Source organism: Sabethes cyaneus, chromosome 2, assembly GCF_943734655.1.
Source record: "Sabethes cyaneus chromosome 2, idSabCyanKW18_F2, whole genome shotgun sequence".
In the NCBI taxonomy this organism is placed as follows: Eukaryota; Metazoa; Arthropoda; class Insecta; order Diptera; family Culicidae; genus Sabethes; species Sabethes cyaneus.
The window spans coordinates 163,258,586-163,281,950 of NC_071354.1; the positions used below are offsets into that span (position 1 = coordinate 163,258,586).

General features: G+C 42.4%; 2 protein-coding genes across 2 annotated transcripts; both read left to right on the forward strand.

Annotated features, from left to right (window-relative positions):
- Nucleotides 1-1,298: 1,298 nt before the first annotated feature.
- LOC128736274 (uncharacterized) lies at nt 1,299-6,671 on the forward strand. Its single transcript, XM_053830748.1, has one exon. The coding sequence runs from the start codon at nt 1,299-1,301 to the stop codon at nt 6,669-6,671; it is 5,373 nt and encodes a 1,790-aa protein (XP_053686723.1).
- A 2,193-nt stretch (nt 6,672-8,864) lies between these two features.
- On the forward strand, nt 8,865-22,894 carry LOC128736275 (uncharacterized). Its single transcript, XM_053830749.1, has 5 exons — nt 8,865-9,157; nt 9,220-9,413; nt 11,089-11,255; nt 11,319-11,381; nt 20,360-22,894. The coding sequence occupies exons 1-5, from the start codon at nt 8,865-8,867 to the stop codon at nt 22,892-22,894; spliced, it is 3,252 nt and encodes a 1,083-aa protein (XP_053686724.1).
- Nucleotides 22,895-23,365: the final 471 nt, after the last annotated feature.

Consider the following 23,365-nt stretch of genomic DNA (forward strand, 5'->3'; position numbering starts at 1 on the left):
GTAGCCTTAAGGAAACTTTACTTATATGTAAAATCAAACTTAAAACCTATTTTTTCCATCCGTTGCTAAAGTATGTAACGTAACCACTTTTTTTACAGTAACTTATTTCGCATTTTGAAGAATATAGATAGCGCATTCCACAACAATAGTTAGTGTTTGCGAGAATATTAGATAGATATCAAACTAATTGAACACCCCCAACACGATCCACACGATCGATGATAATTAGGTCCCTTTTTATCACATGCATTATTCGTTCTATCTCTTATCAGTACAGATCGCTATCAGCTGTGTAGAGTTCTCTCAATTCGCTATCATTTCGATCTCGCCGGCCAGCCGAATGTAGTACATAGAGGCACCAGTCAGTTGTAACCAAACCGTCGCGAAATATACACTCGCTCTCGCATCGCAGAATAAAGTTTATTCAGTTTAAAGAAGTTTAGTTCAGTGAAATCAAAGTGTTCTCATTACTCAAGTGTCCGAACGAATCGGATCCTTTGCGCTATCATTTCTGGTCCTTCGAACCGGATCATCCGGTACCAGACAGGATCGATTCGCGGACACTTGTTCGAAGAAGACTGTTGTGTGGTGATTCAAATACTCGCCTTAATTGCGAGTCATTGAACATTCGGACACGGACGAAGTTCGAGACTGCGGACAAGTGAAAGGTGCAGTGCATGCACAGAAAAAGTGTAGTTCAATAAGAAATTGAACCAAATAACTTCTAAAAAAGTGCATGAACAGAGTGGTTTAAACGGAACAATAGTGTCAACGTAGTGCATATTGCGACGCCAGCGCGGTGCGCGTTGGGACGCCATCCTGCAGAAGTACAAAGCGCTATTGTGAACAGGAATTCAGCGCATTGTGAACCGCAATTCCGCGCCATCGTGGAAGATCATCGCCGCCATTCGTAGGAGCTATTGTTCGGTCTACATTTCGGATTCCAGGGAAGTTTATGCATGTTACCGGTGGCTTGTTGCATGTAGCCAACCAGATTATTCGAAAACTGGTCAATAAAATTTATAAATTGCATGTGAGTCTTTCTTTGGCAAGTTGCATGAGATGTGTCCGCTTTGATTGGTCTGGTAATTTGCTGGGTTCCGCTGCTGTCGATTGTTCTGTTGGTCGATTCCCCTGCTGCTGTCAATTGGGTTGCAAAGTCCAATTTCTGTACCGCGAGGCCGCGTAGGTGGAACGTAGAGTCGATCTGTCAATTAAGTGGTCATCTGTTGCTGCAGTGAAAGTAATTAGTGGTTCATTATTGAATTCGGTTTTCATTGACGTTATCAGTGATTAAAATGAGTTTGAATGACGATTTACGAACACTGCTGAAGCGTGAGCGTACGATTTATAAAAGGGTAACTGTGGTGGAAGCTTTCATTAAAAATTACCATGAGAGTAATCAGTGCGAAGTTGAAGTGCGATTGCAGGTGCTCGAGGATGCTTATAAGGACTTTTTCCCACTTCGTGAATCGATAGAGCTGATGTTGGATGAGAGTGATGGACCCAGTAGTATTGAAGGTAGCTCGAAGGTATCCATAGAAGAGGCGAAGAAGATCCGTGACGATAGAAACACACAGCAGCTTGCCGAATTTGAAAATAAATACTGTGCTGTGAAATCCCAGCTTTTGAAGTTACGTCCTATACCCCATCAAGCCACATGTACGAATCATGTCCAAGCTGAACAAACGGCATCGTTCACCAAGATCAAGCTCCCCGAAATCCGTTTACCTTCGTTCAGCGGAAAAACTCGCGAGTGGATAGTTTTCCGTGATACCTTTCTGAGCTTGATTCAACAAAATCCAAACTTAAACTCGATGGACAAGTTCACTTATCTCAAGTCGTCGCTTACAGGAGAGGCACTTCAGGAAATAAATTCTATCGAACTCTCAGCTGCTAATTACGAAGTAGCCTGGAAGGCTCTTCAGGGACGGTACGAAAATAAAAAACTCATCGTGAAGTCACACTTAGACGCAATCTTCTCGCTAGAACCACTCAGGAAGGAGACATGCGACGGATTACATCATTTAGTGAGTGAGTTCGAGAAAAACTTGCAAATGTTGGACAAGCTGGGAGAAAAGACTGCCAACTGGAGTACTCTTCTAGCTTATATGATGTGCTCTAAGCTAGATGCAACCACACAACGTCATTGGGAAGTTAAACACAACAGCAAAGAAGTTCCAATGTACCAGGATTTGATTATCTTTCTTCGGAATCAGTGTTCAGTTCTCCAGTCCGTGATTCCACAGAAAACGTCCGCTGCTGAAACCCGACAGTTTAAATCATCAGTTTGCCACTCCGTTGTCAAGGTTGCTAACAAATGCCCGTTCTGTGGAGAACCGCGGCATTCACCGTTTCAGTGTACGAAATTTCAGAGGATGAAGGTATCGGAGCGAAACGAGGCTGTGATGAAAGCGAGGCTGTGCAGAAACTGCCTCTATCCTGGTCATTACGCTGGGTCTTGCGAGAAAGGAGTCTGTCACCACTGCCGGCAAAAACACCATTCGATGCTGCATGCTGCGCCGGTAAGGTCCTCCGTTCCACCCTCGCAAACGAAACCTCCTACTGCAAACCCAACTACACGACAAGCACAGCCCAAGCCGCAGCACTCAAACCAACAAGCACACACTCATTCAGACACTGCACTTGCAAACACAACCAACTCACACAATACAGACTCACAAGCCAATACCAGTTATAGTCATGCTACCGATAGTCGTACCAGTCAGACTTATGTTGCACTTCCTGAAACGTCTAGACCACATCAAATTCTGTTATCGACGGCCATCGTTAAGGTCAAAGACCGCTTCGGAAACACTTTACTGGCAAGAGCATTGCTGGATTCCTGCTCTCAGCACTGCCTTATGACTAAGGAGTTCTCGAGAAAACTTAAGTTCCGAGTTACTCCTACGTACCTCTCCGTTCAGGGAATCGGATCCTCCCAGTGTGTGTCCACAAAGCTTGTGGCCGCAGAAGTAGCTCCGAGGTCCCGCAAATTCTCTTCTTTCGAAGAACACATGCAGTTTTTCGTCCTTCCGAAGCTTACGGTATCGCTGCCTACCTCGAGTTTCAATGTTTCGGAATGGAACCTGCCCGATTCAACGTTTTTGGCGGACCCAGGATTCAACGCATCCGGGCCGATAGACATTATCATAGGGGCAGAGTACTATCTGGATCTACTTACGGAAGGAAAAATGCAGGCAACAGAAACTGGACCCACCATACAAAAAACTGTGTTCGGTTGGGTCGTTTCCGGGCGTGCTGCAAGCGGCTCTACAAACATTCCCCGGTCCATCGTCAACGTGTGCTCTACAGCAGATATTCAAGAGCAGCTCACCAAGTTCTGGGAGCTCGAAACCTGCCACTCAGCTACCACGAATTCCGTCGAAGAGTCAGCCTGCGAGGAGATGTTCGAGAAAACAACAGTACGAGACGAAATGGGAAGATTCGTCGTCACACTACCAAAAAAGGACCATCTGATTGGCAGATTGGGTGATTCCAAAACCACAGCACTGAAACGGTTCGGCGGAATGGAAAGGCGGCTTACAGCAAATTCTGAGTTAAGGAAGCAGTATTCCGCATTCATTCACGAGTATGAAGATCTTGGTCACATGCGTGAAGTCGTGGATGAAGAACCTAGTAATCAAGTGAACTATTACCTGCCTCATCACGCCGTGCTGAAACCCGAAAGCACTACGACGAAGCTTAGGGTGGTCTTCGACGCCTCTTGTCGCACATCCACAGGAGTTTCATTGAACGATGCGCTTTTAGTCGGACCAGTCGTCCAAGACGATTTGCTCAACATCATACTTCGATTTCGTCTCCATCGTTACGCGATTGTCGCTGACATCGCCAAAATGTATCGTATGATACGCATGCAGCCTGCAGACCAGCGATTGCAGAGGATCGTATGGAGGGATTCTGAGGATCAACCCGTTCGCACGTACGAGTTATGCACCGTTACGTACGGAACCGCTGCTGCACCGTACCTTGCCACAAGATGCTTGCAGAAATTAGCAGAAGAAGGAGCCGAAACTCATCCAGAAGGCGCGAAAGTGTTGAAAAATGACTTTTATGTCGACGACATGCTGTCAGGTGCCGACGATGTCGAGAAAGGCAAGCGGTTTGTAGCAGAGATGATCAGCTTAATGGAGTCAGCTGGCATGTCGTTAAGAAAATGGAACTCGAACTGCGAGGAGATACTATCAACTGTTCCTGAAGCTCTTCGAGATGAACGTTCCGTGCTAGAGCTCGATTCATCCAATTCTACAGTTAAGACGCTCGGTTTGGCTTGGGAGCCACATACCGATTGTTTCAAATTCAGCACTCCGAAGTGGAACGAGACAGCAGCTATTACAAAACGTACCGTCGTTTCAGACGTCTCCCGGTTATTTGATCCGTTGGGCCTTGTCGGACCTGTGGTCGTGCAGGCAAAAATTTACATTCAAGAACTCTGGAAGCTGGAGTGTAACTGGGACGACCCACTCAGCAGCGAATTTCAAGAGCAGTGGCAGGAATACAGAAGAAATATGAGAGGTCTCGATGGATTATCGATACCACGGTGGATCGGATTCGGCACAACGATCCAGTCTCAGCAGATCCACGGATTTTGCGACGCATCCGAGAAGGCCTATGGGGCCTGTATCTATCTCCGAATTGTTTTAGTCGATGGAACCGTATCAGTTCAGTTGTTCACTGCAAAATCTCGGGTCGCTCCGCTCGAGAACCTAAAGAAGAAGAAAAAGCGGCAGACTATCCCACGACTGGAATTATCATCAGCGCTGCTGCTTGCTCACCTGTACGAGAAGGTTGTGAGTAGCACTAATATTAATGCACAGGCATATTTCTGGACAGATTCGATGATTGTTAAGTGCTGGCTAGCCTCACCACCGTCCAGATGGAAGGAGTTCGTCGCAAACCGAGTCTCCGAAATACAGCACATCACGAAGGAAGGGACTTGGAATCACGTTGCAGGCGTTGAAAACCCTGCCGATATTATATCAAGAGGGATGTCTCCAGCTCAGCTGCAGTACCAGTCCGTTTGGTGGTACGGACCCAACTGGTTATCGTTGGACGAAGATCATTGGCCACAATCTCAGCAAAATTCCGAAGAATTTGATCCGTCCACCCTAGAGGAGAAAGGCGTCGTGGTTGCGGTAGCACAAAGCACCGAACCGTGGTATATTTTCTATCTGTTCTCATCATTCTCTGCGTTAGTTAAGGCGACAGCAGCCGCTCTTCGTTTTGGCTTCAATTCCCAACCAGCAAACAATAGCGTGCGGAAGGTTGGACCTATTACTGTAAAGGAGTTCGACGATGCACTCCGCGTATTGGTGAGAATGGCACAGAAAGAATCCTTCCTCCAAGAATACATTGACCTCACCAACGGTCGTCAGGTTCGAGAGTCGTCCAGAATAGCATCTCTGAATCCTCAACTTGTAGATGGAATACTCTGCGTTGGCGGCCGGCTACAAAACGCAACCATATCTTCCAGTCGAAAGCATCCGTACATTCTCGATCATCGTCACCCTATCACGAAGCTCGTAGTCACCGAGTATCATCAGAAGCTGTTTCACGCAGGCCAGCAGGTCCTAATCTCATCCGTTCGAGAGAAGTATTGGCCTACCAGCGTTCGCACCCTAGCTAGAAAGGTAATCCACGATTGCGTACGCTGCTTCCGTGCAAGGCCGAAGATCCAAGAACAGTTAATGGCTGATCTTCCCTCGGAAAGGGTCACAAAGTGTATACCATTCCAACGTGTTGGAATCGACTATTGCGGGCCGTTCCAGGTCACCTACCCACAGCGTCAGTTCCGTCCAGTGAAATGCTTCGTCGCTATCTACGTTTGTCTGGTCACGAAAGCAGTCTACATAGATCTAGCAGCTGACCTCACCACCCGTGCATTTCTTGATTCTCTTACACGCTTCACTTCTCGTCACGGCAAACCCAGTATTATCATGTGTGACAACGCTAAAAACTTCGTTGGAGCAAAGCGGCAACTCGACGATATGCTCAGATTGTTCCACAACCAGAACTTCCAGAACAGCGTCATCAAGCAAGCAGCAGATGACAAGATTGACTTTTGTTTCATACCCGCACGCTCGCCGAACTTCGGGGGTCTGTGGGAAAGCGCGGTGAAGTCCTTCAAGACACTCCTCAAGAGGACCATCGGCTTACGCAGTCTTGTTTACGACGAATTTCATACAATTGTGGCGCAAATCGAAGCAATCCTAAATTCGCGTCCACTGACACCGCTCAGTAATGATCCGGACGACTTTGAGGCGCTGACACCAGGGCATTTTGTAGCACAGCGTCCTCTCGTCGCAATTCCGGAGCCCGATCTTCACGACGTGCCAGAAAATAGATTATCAGCATGGCAAAGAATGCAGAAAGACGTGCAGTTAATGTGGAAAAGGTGGTCGACACAATATCTCTCCGATCTGCACAACCGAACCAAGTGGACCAGGAAGCGGGATAATGTCAAGATTGGAACGATGGTGCTTCTGAAAGAGGAAAATCTTCCGCCACTCAAGTGGCTCCTGGGTCGTATTACTGATATTCACCCTGGAAGTGACGGCAACGTACGTGTAGTGACCGTGCGAACCAAAGATGGCAGCTACAGACGAGCAATCAGTAAAATCTGTGTACTGCCCATCTCCGACAACCTCTAATTCGCCCATGGGGAGACAGTGTCTCCCCCACCGGTGGGGGCCGGAAGGCCCCCACACCCCAGTAAGTTATGTATTGTTTTATATTTCAAAAAGTTAATGGAATATTTTATTCGCAGTCGTATCGTTATCTTGCTTCGATTGATTCAAGCAACTGAGGTCGCTATTCGGCCACTCCCTTTCCCAAAATTCTGAGGTAACCTGTTTTGTTTCGGTGGTGGAACAATTGCATGATGCATGTTGCCGTTAAGCTGAGTAAATCAGCCTGTTCAGTTGTCGGTGCTAGTCGCTAATGCAGCCAAAAGGGTTGTAATTCACAATACGCAAGCTAAATTCTGTTCCACGTTTGATGATTTTTGAGGTACAATCGGTCGATGCAATTCCGGAGGTTGAAGAGCGCTATTCCATCTCCCGGACACTACGCTATAATCGTCGACGGAAATGGCCATTCCGTTTCAACGGTCTCATCGCAGTAGTCGTCCATATGAAGTCATCGCAGTCGTCGACAGATATCCACGGGTCATCAACGTTTCGTCGGTAAAGCACTTCCACCGCGGAAGGAGCTATCATCGGGCGCCAGTAGGGCGTCAGCGGAGGCCACAAGGCCTCCGTTCCAGAGCATCATCGCACCACCATCGGGGACTGGATTCAGCAGAGGATCAGGTCGCAACCGCAACCTGTCGTAACCACCCTCGTCAGTCCAATCAATCCATCGGTCGATCATAAAGCAATCCAGCCAGCGCGCAACATCGAACCCCGAAGCAGTCGGAAGTCGAAGCAGCAGGATGTTCCAGTCCCAGTCGACGAATGTCGAAACAGCAGACCGACGACGGAAGGTCGTCACCGTTCTACAACGTAGCAATCGATCAGAAACAACATCAACCATGACCGTCGAATGCATTTTACCTGCAGTCGAATGCATCGTCACCACAGATCAGCAGCAGTCGCAGTCTAATGCTTACCACGAATTGAATCACGATCAGTCACAATAGCAGACGATCGCTCGAGCAGAATCAGCTGTAGCAGAACAATAAACCAATCTGAACAGTATACATACAGTATATAATCGGTCAACCAGGCGATCGTAGTATACAAAACAAAAATTCAAAATAGTGCACTAGTATATAAGAAAATTTCGTTACTAATCAGTTAGAGTAAGACAGTAGTTTAGATTGAAATCTGAGAGATTTCAAGGCGGCCGGCATGTTTGCGAGAATATTAGATAGATATCAAACTAATTGAACACCCCCAACACGATCCACACGATCGATGATAATTAGGTCCCTTTTTATCACATGCATTATTCGTTCTATCTCTTATCAGTACAGATCGCTATCAGCTGTGTAGAGTTCTCTCAATTCGCTATCATTTCGATCTCGCCGGCCAGCCGAATGTAGTACATAGAGGCACCAGTCAGTTGTAACCAAACCGTCGCGAAATATACACTCGCTCTCGCATCGCAGAATAAAGTTTATTCAGTTTAAAGAAGTTTAGTTCAGTGAAATCAAAGTGTTCTCATTACTCAAGTGTCCGAACGAATCGGATCCTTTGCGCTATCAGTTAGAGTAAACTATCAGTTATTTCGTTCCAAATTACCAAATATCTGTGAAAAATAATGAAAGTCAAGAAAGGAATGTCCTCCTTCGAATTTATGTTTCACTTATTTACTCTCTGAGATGGTAATAAATTATCCAATTTTTTGTCATCCTATTTCTAGTAATTTGATGCTATGCCGATTTCTCACGCAATCAGAATTATTTACGGTGCTCAAAATATCTACCTGAAACTACCTGACGAATGTGCCTATAGCTTAAATTTGTAACTTCACAAGTTTAGAACAAACAAAAGAAAAAAACCTTTTTTCCATCATCTTTTTCGAAGACAGGTACGAACTGCCTTGCTGCAGATCGTGCTGCAGATTAACAATTGGGAACGCTTGTGTGCCGTCTATTGCCGTAGGGACTATAGATAACCTTTCAAGGGACGGTTTCGTCTTGATTGAAACGAATTTCCAAAAAATCATCGATCGACGATCGTTTGGGTCGTACCTTTTATGCAGCTATTTCCTGTATGAGTGTGCAAGCCCGTTAACTAACTTTTGACCTTTTCATTCGTTTTCAGTATTCTTTGTGAAGAACGTTTCGATGAATGGAAGCTGACAATTTCAGGTGAAGACGTACGATAACAGAGGAAACAATGACGGTTCAGTCAAACATAGACTCACCCCAGCAGCACCATCGTGTAGTTTTGGATCATTACCATCAACGCCATGATCCGGCGTATAATATAACCAGCGCCGAGGTGGATGACTATAATAGCGACAATAGCATTGCAGTTCTACAACACCACCATCGATATATGCCATCTAGTTCCAGCTCCTGTGATAATACCAAACATCATCCGATGCAAGGTTCCAGCGTGCCGGGGTCTTGCGACGAAAATACTCTTAGCGTGTTAGACGTGAACCTAGACAGTAAGAAAATAGCACTGTAAGTATCGATCATTTATTCTGCCAATCCGATCGAACAATAATGAAAGCATTCTGCATCAGATCCAACCAAAATAACTCGAGACTGAATTCACCTGCACGGTTCGAGAACGAACGGAAGTATACAAACCATATCGAAGTGTACAGCGATAACAGCACCAACAAACTGGAAGAGGAGATTTCCGAAGATGATCGAGGGCCACCACTTCCTCCGCGACCTGCTCCTAGAACCCGAACTCTGCAGCGTGTCGAAAATGGTAAGCTTTAGATTTTCAATAGTATATTGGGAAATTATGGAACACAGGATCCTATTTTCTATTTGACAGCTTCTGAAAATGTAGGTCTTTGTACGGCTTACAAAATGCAAAATAATTATCGTTGCGTAAAAATCGTTGATTAGTTACTAATAAGTAACTTGAAACCTTAGCATGGTTCAGGCATTTTCGGCTAATCTTGCTGATCGTCTTTAAAATATAGGTTTGAGCAAAACGCGTTTGAAGTCTCGAAAGCACTTTTTAATTGCTCTAACGCTTCATTACATAAGTGTCCAAAAAATTTCATATTTTTGATTCCAACAAACAAACAAAAATAAACAATTTTTTGAAGATTATAACTGCATATAACTCCATAAATACTAAAATCTTGACAAGTCAATGTCCCCGTCGTAACAATAATATATGAATTATTCATATTGGCTTGTTGTGACTTCTCAAATAGAATCAAAAGATTTCTAGACCTTTCCCCTAAAGACGTTTGGGTTTGGAATTCAGGAATGTTATCATATTGGTCACGAATTTGACAAAAATAAACATTCTGGTATGGACAAAGTTATAGAAATGTAATATTCCATAACTGTCCTCAGTTCAAGTGTTGCTGTTTGAAATAAATTATGGTATATTTCAATTATTGCGCATATGTACACTTTCATTTTTGAATACGTCATCAGAATTAAAATTTTTGTAACGTTCTTTTTAAACCATTTCACAGCATCCGTATAGGTAAAAGGATGCATCTTGCTAGATATCTACCATCCCAGGGTGATAACAGGGGGTTGTTCGGACAGTTAGTTCGAGTTCGTTCGCGTTTGCGCAAACATGGACCATACCATTATCTTATGGAAACAACAATCGAGGGTGGGAAAATGCCTTCACATATCCTGCTAGTATGTCAAAATATATGCTTTGATATTTTTTTCAGTAGCAATATGTGATAGGGACGGTCCGCTGAAGATGTTTGAACTGTGTGCTTTTTAGAACGAATTTATTCGTGTATGAACGAAGCAATATGTGAATTGAAAGTGTGGTTTTCAACATTTCGTGGAATGTGAAGAAGTAGTGCTTTTTTGTTGCTGGTATTCACGTGCAACGCAAGGAAAGCATTTAAATTCCGTTCTACTTTGTAGATTTTGGCAGTAATTTAGTATGGTTGTATAACAAGCGTCGAGCGGAGATGATTTATCAGTAAGACAGTATTTTTACTGATTTTTCCGATTATGTTCATAAGATTTCAATTCATTTTCCCTCAAAATCGTGCAAAAGAATATAAGTAAAGACAATAAAAATGACAAAGCCATAATTAGATAGTACAACCTAGTCATATTATTACATATAGCGCTTATCTGATGTGTACAGTCCAGATATGTGAGCAGTTTGTACAGAAAAAAGAAGATTGTGATAAAGCTTTGGTGACTAAAACAATAGGAGGCAACTAGCTTTTCCCTTAATACAAGAGACACAACAGTATTATTACAAGTTTTCCAAAATGCATGGCTACCCGTTCATGCAAGTAGTGCAGTACAGTGTGCCCACCTGCACCTGGGCACCTCCACCAGTGGAACCACCACGTCCGCCATCCGCTACAGCTGGTTAATATTGACGCGAATAGTAAACATGAGATGATTTAAACAGAACTACTTGTTTTTTCTTTTCACAGCTCCAACAACTTCCGGGGTGCGAAAGTACGTAATCTGGTGTCTGATATGTGGTGGTATTTCCTGTCTTCTGGGTATATTGTTTCTGGGCATATACTTTTTGCTGCGATCTTACACCAGTACCGTGGGATATTTCGAAACTGTTCCAACATTCGTTCCTGCTACACTGGTTTGTACAATATTGCTTCTTGTTTAAGTACAGAAATGTTAAACAATTCTTTCCTTTTTGTAGCTCATGGTCACAGGAATATGCATAATGAGTTTGGCGAGACGAAGAAACCGATACAGCTATTTGGTAAGTGCTGTTTTTTTGATATTTTATTTCAAGATGCTTGGTGCAAATATTTCAGACAAATAAAAATGTCATTATGTCCCCGGTCATGAAACAGGTTTTGTTTTTTGGTTATAGCTTTTGATCAGATTATTCAATTTCGAATCTTTTTAAAGCATTTGAAAGTTTGAAGATCTACGTATCTTTTTGCTGAAGACAATTTTCAAATCTGTTTTCAAACTAAATTAGCCAAAGCAATTTTACAGTTTTTATAAGAGCTTAAGATTACGTATCTATGGGTGGGTATACAAATTAGTGTAGGTAAACAGATGCAATGTTCAATTTGCTGCTTAGGACGGCGTAACCTATGTGTAGGTATACCAAAGTTGGTGTAGGTAAACTAATTTTAATGTAGGTAGTTTAAGTGGTCATCGAAACGAAAATTGAGGTCCGGGTTCCGGTTCGGTCCGGCAAAAAACGGCACGAACTTTGTTATTCTGACTTTATTCCGGTCCGATTTGGCTCTGTTCCGGTTCCGGAACCTGAATCTTTATAGTCGGAAAGTCGGAATAACAAAGTTCGTGCCGCCTTTTAACCGGACCGGACCGGAACCCGGACTTCAATTTTCGTTCCGATGTCGAACACTAGTCTTATGCAAGAGTTTGAAATCTAAGAAGAATTAAGTAAAACATGAAAAAAACCTAGAATTTTCAAAATAATGTAAATCTGGGGTCCGACAAAGGAGAAAGAGCGAAATTTTTTATCCAGAAGTTATTTCGTCTGAATGTGTCTCTATATGTCTGCGTTTTGGCACATATTTAAAAAGCCAAGGGTAACCGTTTCCAGGGTCTTTGTTTCTTTACTAAAGGAGGAGCATCTCTTGTAAATCTCTAAACTCCCCGTTTCATCCATCTTCCACGCAGAGCAGTTGTTCATTACTTTTGCGTTGTCAATGGTCAGCGGATGGTTGTAATTGAAGATATGCTTAGCCACTTTTGATCTAAAATGGTGTATCGGACCCTTTTCGTCATCTCTTGATGCTTTTGTTACCTCTGCCAAGTGTTCTTTAGTATGTGTTTCCAGATTCCTTCTAGCCTGGCCGATGTAAACCTTTTCGCAATGTGGGCAACTGATTTCATAAATCCCGGATTTTCTATGTTCTTCAATCGGGTCTTTAGTTGATCCCAATTTATTTTTGAGCTGGTTGTTTCGGCTGCTGTAGGTCAATTCCATATTTCCTCTTTTTTCGACGGAGAGGGCGTGTTATATTTTCGTCGTATTCTACTGCCATTCTCCTAATTTCTGGTATGAAATTAAACATTGCATCTGTTTACCTACACTACTTTAATATACCCACACATAGATGTTTCACAACCAGGGCGGACGCCAGTTTGTAAAAATTTAAATAATATTTTTTGAGGTAAACTTTGTCTGTGTGTTAAAATAGAGTAGTAGTAGTAGTAGGGGAAAGCCACCATCATTTCAAGGACTTGCCAATGTATGTGGGTAGAATTACAGTAGATCCAAATTTGATTATCAAATGAATTTCACACTAATGCTGTTACAGAAGGGCCAAAAGGGATTGGGCGGACCCACAAGCAGAGGCACTTGTGCGCATTCCGGGGTTATAAGAGTCGCCTTCCAGCATTAGGATCCTTCCATGTAATAATCAATTTCGCTATACCAACTTTAACCCACGTGATGATTTGTTTGTTTTGAATTGAGAAGTGCCATATTTGCTTCAGACCTTAAGGATTCAGGTTGGCAATCCACTCCGTCATCCAGCCTTCCACATTTATGATATCAATAATAATACTGTTAATATATGATATGATATTAAGATGAAATGTGGTATAAATGATAAAAATAGAACAATCTCACCAGCAGTCCTTCGTATGGAATAGAGTAGCGTCCTTTGGGTTCCATAAATGCTTCTTATTTAATTTTAATTTTTAAAAGTTAATTTAATTTTTCATTCTGGTATCCATGTGCAGTATTAAAACTCGTTTTGGCCAGTTTTTACTATATAGCAGGAGATGCTTCATAAGCTAAAACGAAAAAAATAATTAAAATAACTTATTAGGCTTACCTATTAGCTAGGCCGTGTGGCTCCGCCGTCTGCCCAAAACCGCGGTTTTGAGACCAGGCAGCCGGGAACCACCCAGCAACGCACCTCCTAGCTTGGCTACTCAATAGAGAATTACCAGGTATGGCCACGTGGAGGCGCTAGGTAGGGGCTTGGGATGGCTAGAGCTATACTTTGTCTGTGTGTTAAAATAGAGGTCCAAAACTAAGGTTATATGAATTTTACTGCCTTTTTCTATTCTATTTGATACTCAGAAAAAAATCATTAACTAAATTATCGTTCTGATTTGTTATTATATAACATTCTAGCTGACCCAGAAAACTTTATATTGCCCCAAATTAAACTGTGCTATACATAAATTGCTAATCTCGGATAACCTCTGTCACGATCTCAAGCTTTGCAAGTTTCTGAGAAGTTCAACCTTAGATGATTCAGAATACATTAAAATACGAATTTTCAAGTTTCCTCACAGTAAAGTAGAAAACAGTTCCCCCCATTGCTACGCCAGATAAAATAAAGCTGATAACATTCAAATATTCGCCGTGATTTTATAACATTTCGCCGAATTTTCCAACCGCAAAAACCATTTCACGGAAAACCAATTCTCGGTTGACCATAACGGTATGTAAAGTAGAGCTAGCATTGAAGGAAGGGTAAACCCCAGTACACACAAGCACGTATAAAATTTAATAAGCATATCGTTCACTCAATAGCGATTCTAGCAAAAAATCCAGTGAAGGTTACACAGCAATTACCCAAGCTATATCACAATAGATTAACGATACTGGTCGCAGTGACTATGGACTCGTCAGGAAGAAAAAACCATAGAAAAAATCCTGCCTCCAAAAACCCAAACATACCAAATTTGATTCAATTTGTTTAATTAGTTCTCGAGTTATGCAGAAATTTGTGTTTCTTATGTATGAAAGCCCCCTCTATTAGAGGGAAAGGGGTCTCTAACCATCGTAAGAACTTTTCCCGGCCCCAAAAACCCCTACATACAAATTTTCACGCCGCTCGGTTCAGTAGTTTCTGAGTCTATAAAGAACATACAGACAAACAACCAGACAGAAATTCTTTTGTATATGTAAAGTTTGGGCCCTATTCTTACAGTCACCTTACTCACCTCATTTCGCTCACCGGGCCTATTCTTACAGTCATCCTCACCTCACCTTACAGGCCCCATTAGATTTTTGATTAGATTTGAGCGGAGTCACCTAGGTAAACGCCAGTGCTCAAATAGACTTATGAGCTTATTTTAACCTCTGCTCAATTTCCAACGCTAGTCACCTAGACTACTAGGAGGGGTCCTAGGCAGAATCTGGAGCCCTAAACATTTGCAATAGGATAGAATACAACATTTGTTTGTACGGTTTGTACCTATATAGGTAGGGTAGATGCTCCAGTAGTTGTGGTAGCACCAGTAGTGGTGGAAACTCGAAATATATCATAATTTTGGCGGATTTCGAGATAATTTCAGTTTTCTATTGTTAAATATATATTTGTTAACAGTTTTATCTTAGATTCACAGTTAAAATTCAAGATGTTGGTACAAAAATTGCAAATTCCTTATCAGCGGACCAATCAAGTGTAATTGCTTAAGAAATTCGTTACAATCCATAGCATTTTAACAAGCCTACGCTGTTATCCACCTGCTCCCATGCTCGCTGCATGCGTTGCTAAGACGGTAAACAACATTCCACTATTATAGGCAAATTTTCCACTATTATAGGAACATTACCACTACTTTGGGAGCATATACTAATGTCAGGAAAAGCAATATTTTAGATATATCAACCAGCAGAATCGTATAATTTTGGTATGTATTTAAAGCCAACATTATGGTGCACCATATTATCATGTAGTTCAATTGGAAACTGCTAAATTGAGCGTTCAAATTGTCTTTACACACTATCCACCGACATAATCCCTCCATTACTGGAGCATCTACCCTATGTATGAATGTATGTATAGGGGAAGCCACCATCAGTTCAAGGACCTGCCAGGGTATGTGGGCTTACAGTAGATTTGATTGTCAAATGAATTTCACATCAAAGCTGTTGCAGAAGGGTTAAGAGTTTGGGCTGTGTAATAATCAATTTTACTGCTGCAACTTTTACGCACGTGATAGTTTGGTTGTTCGAAGAATGCATTATAAATATTGTTTCAGACCTTCAGGAGTTTCCTCCTGGTAATTCCGGATGACTAATCACCCCATCCTCCAGTCTTCCACTCATATGATGCCTCTGTATTCTGACCCTCCCTTAAGATGATCATATAATGAATTTATGGCATGATATAGAATGAAATAGAATGAAATAGAATAAATATGGATAAAAATAAATCGATTTCACCGAAGCAGTACAGAATGAAACTCGAACGACGTAAAAAAAATCTGGACTGGATCAAAGTTGACTAAAGTGCTAAAAATGCCAAAATTAACAGTGCGTAATGTTTCAAGTGCCAGTAGTACGCAATAATTGAATTGTGAAACTGAGTTGTTATTTATGCAACTTTTTACAAGTTAAATGCAGTAACAAAAGCACAACTTATAAAAAATCGTTTGTTATCGATATTAGCTGCATATGCGTTATAAACGAATAAAACGTTACGTTTTATTTCAATAGCACGTATATTCGCAGTGAGTCAGGTAAAACAGTAGATGCCAACTATCAAACCACACGGAATATCTTCTCACGAGAAGGCTATAGGTCTTACAGTGCCAGTAAACATCAGTTAAGGCTTGAGAAGGCTATAGGTCCTACATACATTATGACTGCGACCAGTATTTTGATCTATTGTGATACCGTCCAAGTGTTGTATTCCGCACTTCGTTCTTTTTGCAGTATCGCTATCGTGTGAACGAACTGCTGTTCATTATGTTCATTATGCGTGCTTAAAGTGTCAATGTCGGTGTTTTCACCTCCTTTTTTTCTTTTCTGGTTTTTACTACCTTAGGTTTTTACTACCCAACCTGAGACGAGACGTAACAATTGGCTTGTTTGTCTTCTTTGCGATACTTTCGATACTTTTCACACGTTGTCTAGCTGCTGATGCTGATGTTGATTTTTTTTCATGTTTTTTCATGCGTGCAAAGTAGTCCAATTCGCCAATCAACGGCTGGTCTAAAATGGTCTAATTTGCTATGTGTTGGCACGTCTCGTCTCAGTCTAGAAGCAGGAAGCACGGAGACTAGATATAATTTGCCCTTGAACAAGAAGCTTTTCAATCGTACCTCAAGCAAGTACCATTCTTATAACTAGCCCCGGTTAGAGGCTTCATGCTCGGTAAAGACGAGTTCTTTTACATTCCGAATTTTATTCCTTGAACTAGGTAGTGGAACAAGTTATAATTTATCCTTGGACAAGGCGCTTCAATCGCATCTTATGCAAGTGCCATTCGTCAAGAGGTCCCAATGTTGGTAAATGCAGAATTCAATAGGAAGGAAATATGTACCCAAGTAACATTTTTGTTATATAATAGCTTATTAAACTATTGTACAGCTAATTTCCATGGCACAAGTGCTTGATAAGCTATTACACAACAAAAATGTTACTTGGGTAGAGGGGCTTGAGAATAAACCCATACTAAAGTCACTTAACATCGAATGGTCTGATTCTACTAAGATTTAAATCAATGACCACTCGCTTGTCAAGGTAGACTCGACAATCTTGTGGCTACAGGGCCCCCTTGACTATAGATAGCAGATTCCTTGTATTAAAAAAACTGTCAAAACGTGTTTCCAAAAGAACATGACGTCATTATGTCCTATGCGACATAAAGTTACCGTTATATGCTGGCCTGATTTAGCCAGCTGTCACTACTTGGTGTCAGAGTGGTATGCAGCTAATAATTGGATATTCATATTCGGAAGGAACGAGGAAATAATATGAATTGATTGGCAGGTGACTAACGACTAATTGTATTTCTCTTCTCGAAAAAAATTGAAAATTAATTCACAAATTGCTTCGATTCGGAAAACTAACACTCCTCCTCGACATCGAAGGCTGGAATTCCCTTAGCTTTGCTAATTTAATGCTTGCTAACGGTTTCTTCATCATATCTGTCAACATGTCTTCGGTCGGACAGTACAGCAAACTGATGACATTCTTATTTTTCATGTCTTTGATGAAGCAGTATTTCACATCAACATGCTTCGATCGCGGATCTAACAACTCGTTTTCCACTTGCCGGATACAGCTCTGATTATTTTCGCGGATGCAAATCGGATGACCAATTGGCTTTCTGAAGTCGTTCAATAGCTTTAGTATCCATTGAAGTTCTTGGCATGCTTCGGCTAGTGCAATGAATTTCGCTTCTGGGGATAATAGAGCCACGCACGATTGCTTCCTTGAAGCCCAGCTCACGACTCCGAGGAAAATGAGGAAACTAGAAGTTGATTTTCTGTCGTATGTGTTCCCGGCCTAATCTGCGTCGCAGTAGACTTCCAATGTAGTGTTTGATGATCCGAGCTGCACCACAAAGTGTCCTGTATGTACAAGGCACCGTAGTACCCTTTTAGCCTCGTTCCAATCCTTGGTTGGCTGACGGAACGTCCCAAGATCGAGGATCTAATGGAGATGTCCGGTCGTGAATTCACCGCGATATACAGCAAATCTCTTGGTAGGCTACCAGGCTTTGGTAAAAGTCGCTTCTTGGTAGTTCCACCGAATTCTCCTCCTTTTGCTGATATCCTGGATCCATTGGAATTTTGGACCCTTTCACAACCGTGAGACCAAACTGACTGGCAAGTTTCGTTATGTGTGCCTGTTGGTTTAAACAGTAACCTTTTGTAGATTTAGGCACCTGAGTCCCAAGAAACAGCTGGATGTCGCATAACACAGTCAACTTGAAACATCGTTTCAGGTGTTTAACGATTTCTGAAACTCTTCCTCGCTGCTGCACACAACCAGAATATCGTTAGCGTAAATGAGAAGGAACGAGTTCTGGTCATTCTTAGTCCGAAGATAGAGGCATGCATCTGCAGTTGACTCACGAAATCCAGCTTGTTTGAAGACGCTGTTGATGGTTTTGTTGCACACTCATGCCGCTTGCTTAAATCCATGTAAACTGCGGTTGAGACGGTATACCTTCGCCGTACTTGGCCAAAATAGATGTTTATGCGGAAGCGTCAGTTAAGGCTGGCTGGCTCTAACTAGCAGACAGTCGCCCAGAGAACGACCGAACCTTCCCTTGGCCCATCATGCCATGGTTTTTATGACCAATTTTAGTCGTAAAGACCACTATAAAATTAAAATAAAACTCATACTGTTACTTGGGATCACTTGGGGACTTGAACCAGCTGTAGATAAATGTTTTGCCGTCGATCACCAACTCTCCCAACGTCCTCCAACTGCAACTAACAGAAAATTTTCGGGTGCAGCTTAAACGGAGCATTTGCTCTAATAATTTTGTGACCAAAGTGTCGCCAAGGCCACGAAAGAGTTGAATAATATACCTATGACTATCTTTTGATCGGCCATAGCGATGGTTTCGGCGAACTGCTGCAAAGTCACCAGGCAGGGCGTCGATACCGTTTTATGGAAACCCTAAAAACGTTGGATTGAAGGAAAAGTTGTTTCATTGAATTATCTTTTCTATATTTTTCATCACCATTCAAAATTAGTCCACCTTTTCAAAACATATGTTAAGCGCAACGAAGTATTGGATAAGCAGCGAATACGAAATAACGGTAAACTTGGAAGGAACACTGATTTGAATGTAATGTAATATTGTGAAACTAAAGCTGAATGAAAATACGGCAATCCAGCCTTTTATGTTTTTTTGTGACATTCCAATTTCGAATTATAGGTTTTTCTATATGTCCAGATTAATATTCAGCCAAGCTTTACATAGGCGGAGTTAGATTTAGACCTCTGCTCATTTTAGGTCAAATAATATCAACTGCGAGGTATGATGCTGGTCTAACAAGAAAATCGTCGTATGTTCGAATCTCGGCTGACGGGTGCTGCTAGAGTTAGTAGCATCGTTACACTAGCCCCGTAATTATCTTGTACTCTAATAACCAGTTGCGAAGTCTGTCCATAAAGAAGAAGGGTAATGCCTTATAGACGGTTATACCAAAGGGTGTGCTTTTTGGTGTACCGAATCTTGCGAACTGTTTCTGTGTATTCTGTGTGGTTCTGTGACCTTAAATTGGGAGATGATTGAGTGTGAAGCTAATTTCACAATGGATTGTTTAAACTTTGTTAACAAGTTCGGTTTTTATTGACTTTTATTTGATCGTGGTGTAGTTTGCTGAAAACCTTCAAATAATTTCGCATAACTTTATGCGGTTCAATGAGCATACGTTTGATTTTTCGGATTACCCACTAGTGTCCAAGCTTTTCTTAATTTTCAATAATTTTTGATCCTTCGACCTTCGCACGAAATAAATGTTTTAATTGAACGTAATAACTCAAACTAAGTATTTTAATGGATAGATTTACTATAATGGAAAGGCAGGAGTGTATATTCATATATAAAAATTAAATAGATATACGCTCAAGTCGTTTTTTACGGGAAGGACGCGTTCCGCGTAAATCGAAACCGCGTGAAAAAACCGCTTCAATTTCGAAATTCGGGTGAAAAAAAAACCATTGGAGAAAACCGAAAAAAACATATGCAAATACCCAAACGACAAAAAATCGAACACAAACTGAATCGAAACTGTTGTAAAGCAGCAAACAATTTTTGATAAAAGCAAAATCACCAGGAAAACCAATTTAATTTGCCTGGAAGTTAACAAAATAACTGAACGGAGATTAGAACAAAATCAAACCAGCGTTATAAACTTGGTCATGTGCTTTGGTCATGTGTCAATAAGTCTAGGTGGCCTAGAGAATGTGTCGTACCTTATCTATTATCACGTTCGTTCGCACATTGATTAAAATAAATTCTCTATATTTTTTTCCAGATCAAACTGTCCGGTGCCTGCGGTCTTGCCTCAGCTCTTACTTGCGCTCTCGTGACGGTCACCACAACGGTGTTGCATATGAGCCGGCTTCAGGTGTTGCGTGAGTGTGAATACACTCAGAAAACACGAACATGCACGTGCTATTCGGTTACGGCCGAAAAACAAGCAGAAGGCATTGACGACAACGTGCGGTTTGTGTTCGATTCAACCTCCGACTGTGGAGTCGTACATGGTGCGCTGTACTCGTGTCTACGTGCTGTATTCGGACTTTCAGTAGCCGGCGTTTTGGTTGCCGTGTTCAGTTGCATGCTTGTATACCAGCTTCTGAGTCACGAGCGTAAGAAGATGTACTGGGAACAGTTGGAATTGAGATGTAGATCGCTGTACTCTGGACAGCAGGGGCCTTCGGTGCTGCCATCCGGTCCAATGCTAGGAGGAGCACGTAATGGGAATTGTCGATGTTGCGAACAATGTCACGCCCACCGGAATGTAATGCCTTCTGCCTATCCTTGGGAAGGTGACCAGCGCTTTTGGACTCCTGGACAGGCCGGAAACTTTTATTCACCTAACCCTGGAGGAGAAGAGAATCCAGCCGGCAATAGACTAAATCAAAATGGTAGACGCATGCCTGGATGGAGCTGGCCAAGAATGCCATGGCAGCGAAACGACTCACAACGCATGTCTCCACATAGCCCGGACTCACAATATGGATTCTCAAACAGAGCTACTGGTGCAGATGCTGGTCCAATTGGATCGAATCAACCGCGGTATAATGTTATTGAGCAGCAGTATGGTATTTGGGGACCGCCACCCCCTTACAGTGATCCGAACAGTCCAGCCCGCAGGGGTCGCTATCAGTATATCCATCCAGCTCAGTGCCAACCTATGATTGAATCAAACGTTCCACCCACAAATATAGCAATTCTTGAGTGCCACCAACACCCAATGGCTTCCGAAAGTCATTCCATCCAACAATACAATAACTCATCCCAACCGAATGCGTTCCGAAACCCAGGTAAACGACAGGCATTTAAACCGGCTAAGGATAACTATGAAAATACCCCATCGGATAGTGATGGACCAAGAGATCGATTTTCAAACACCCTTCCTTTGAGAAAGACGAAAAAACGCGTCGAAGCTGGTGCCAAAAGTATAGGACCGAATCAACCTGCTGCCAGGGTAAATGTGCAAAATGTGTTCAATTCTGATGCATCCCACGGGCAGCATAATTCCGTCGACACATCGGAAAATGAGTACAACGAACCATCTCTTCCGAATAATGAGCCTAGTTGCAGTAGCCAAGCTCCTTCAACGCACGCGAAGACCAGAAAAATTAAGACTGGTGTTGAAAATACAGGATTTCAGACTGTCGAAGCTCTAGAGGCTGAGGCTCTGAATGGAAAAATTATGGAACCAACTGAGTCAGAAGTGTATTTTGCAGATGTTAGCAGTTGTTGCAACATGTCCGTCAAAAATGACAATTACTACGATGATGCCAACCAAAGACGCAAAAGTGTGAAAGACAAAAATAAACAAATTCATGAACCAGAACAATTCAGCAAAGAACAGGCTGATGACTATATTGCTCAGAGATTTGGAAAACGGGAACCATCCGTCCGCAGTAGGTTACCTTTTCCTCAGATTATTCCGGAGACGTTCGAAAAGCCTATGGTGATGCCAAGACCATCGTTGATGCATAAAGATATTTCCCGGCAGAGTATGTGCTCGGTAGAGTCCGGCGAAAAAACAGACTACACGGACCTGTCGCCTGCTACACCTAGTGCAAACTTCCCATCGGTAACATATCCTCAACAAGAGCCCAGCAACAACTTGAATCCAACAAGCAGTGGTAATTTAACCAATTCCAATAACGCTGCTCCGGATTTTTCCTCCGAGCCCAATAGTTCAAACTTCATCGCCTCATATCCATACTCATCAAACGAACAAAGTCAAGAAGCCCATCGACGTTCAACAAAAAACTTGCAGGACCTATTTTTGGCCCCCGATTCACAGTACGAGGTAATCAAAGAAGCCAGTAAGTACAATGAAACAACTCCCCTAACGATGCCCTACCTGACCCAGCAGGACATGTCCACCCAGTTTTCATATCATCCGAGTAAGATGGTTCCTGCATCACGGGACCACACCAACTACCAGCATTCGCATTCCATAGTCCCCCAGCAAAATGTTCCACAGCAGTTTCAGCAAACCAACCAATTAAAAGCAAGATCACCTAAGAATCTTAATATCACTCCCATCAAACGACAAAGTCTGGGGACCAACATAAGTTCAATCATCCAGAATCTAAGCGGCAGCGAGGCCGGTCTTTTGTATCCGGAAGGACGGCACGCCGTCGTCGCTGGTACAAACACCGTGGGAGCGGGAAACTGTAACGCTGCAGGAAGACCAAACGGACTGAGGGATCCGGAACCAAGCCAGCGAACTCGGACGATAGAGGATAATGGTGACAACGACGGCGAAAGCAGCAACGACGAGAACGGCGAGTCGGACCTCAGCGATCGTCGTCGATTGTGAGATGAAGTGTACGTGTGAGTAGACCCCGTTTGAAAGCACATTCCAGTAAAATATAGAGTCTGCCTTCAGTTGAATTGTTGATTGTGTATGCGTCTGGATGTTGAGGATTCTCTTTTTAGGGAAAAGAAACGTAATTGACGATAAAATTTAAAATCAACTATATGCTATTTTGACTTTCTTGTCCATCCTGATTGTTCAAAGCGTAATCAGTGAACATGAGTTTTTCGAATTTCAAAAGCGATAATTTTGCACAAAACAGAAATCTTGTTTTGGGGCACAAAATGGGTTCGAAATTCGAAAAACCTATGACACTTTATGTTTATGTTTCAATTTAATTTTATTTTGTTTCTCAACGACTCTGTACCAGGACAAACTCAACAATCGAGACAGCAGATAGTAGGTATACCAATCGCAAAAACAGTGAGCGAAAAGTCTATAATGTGTGTAACGTTAGTTTACTACTACTCCGAG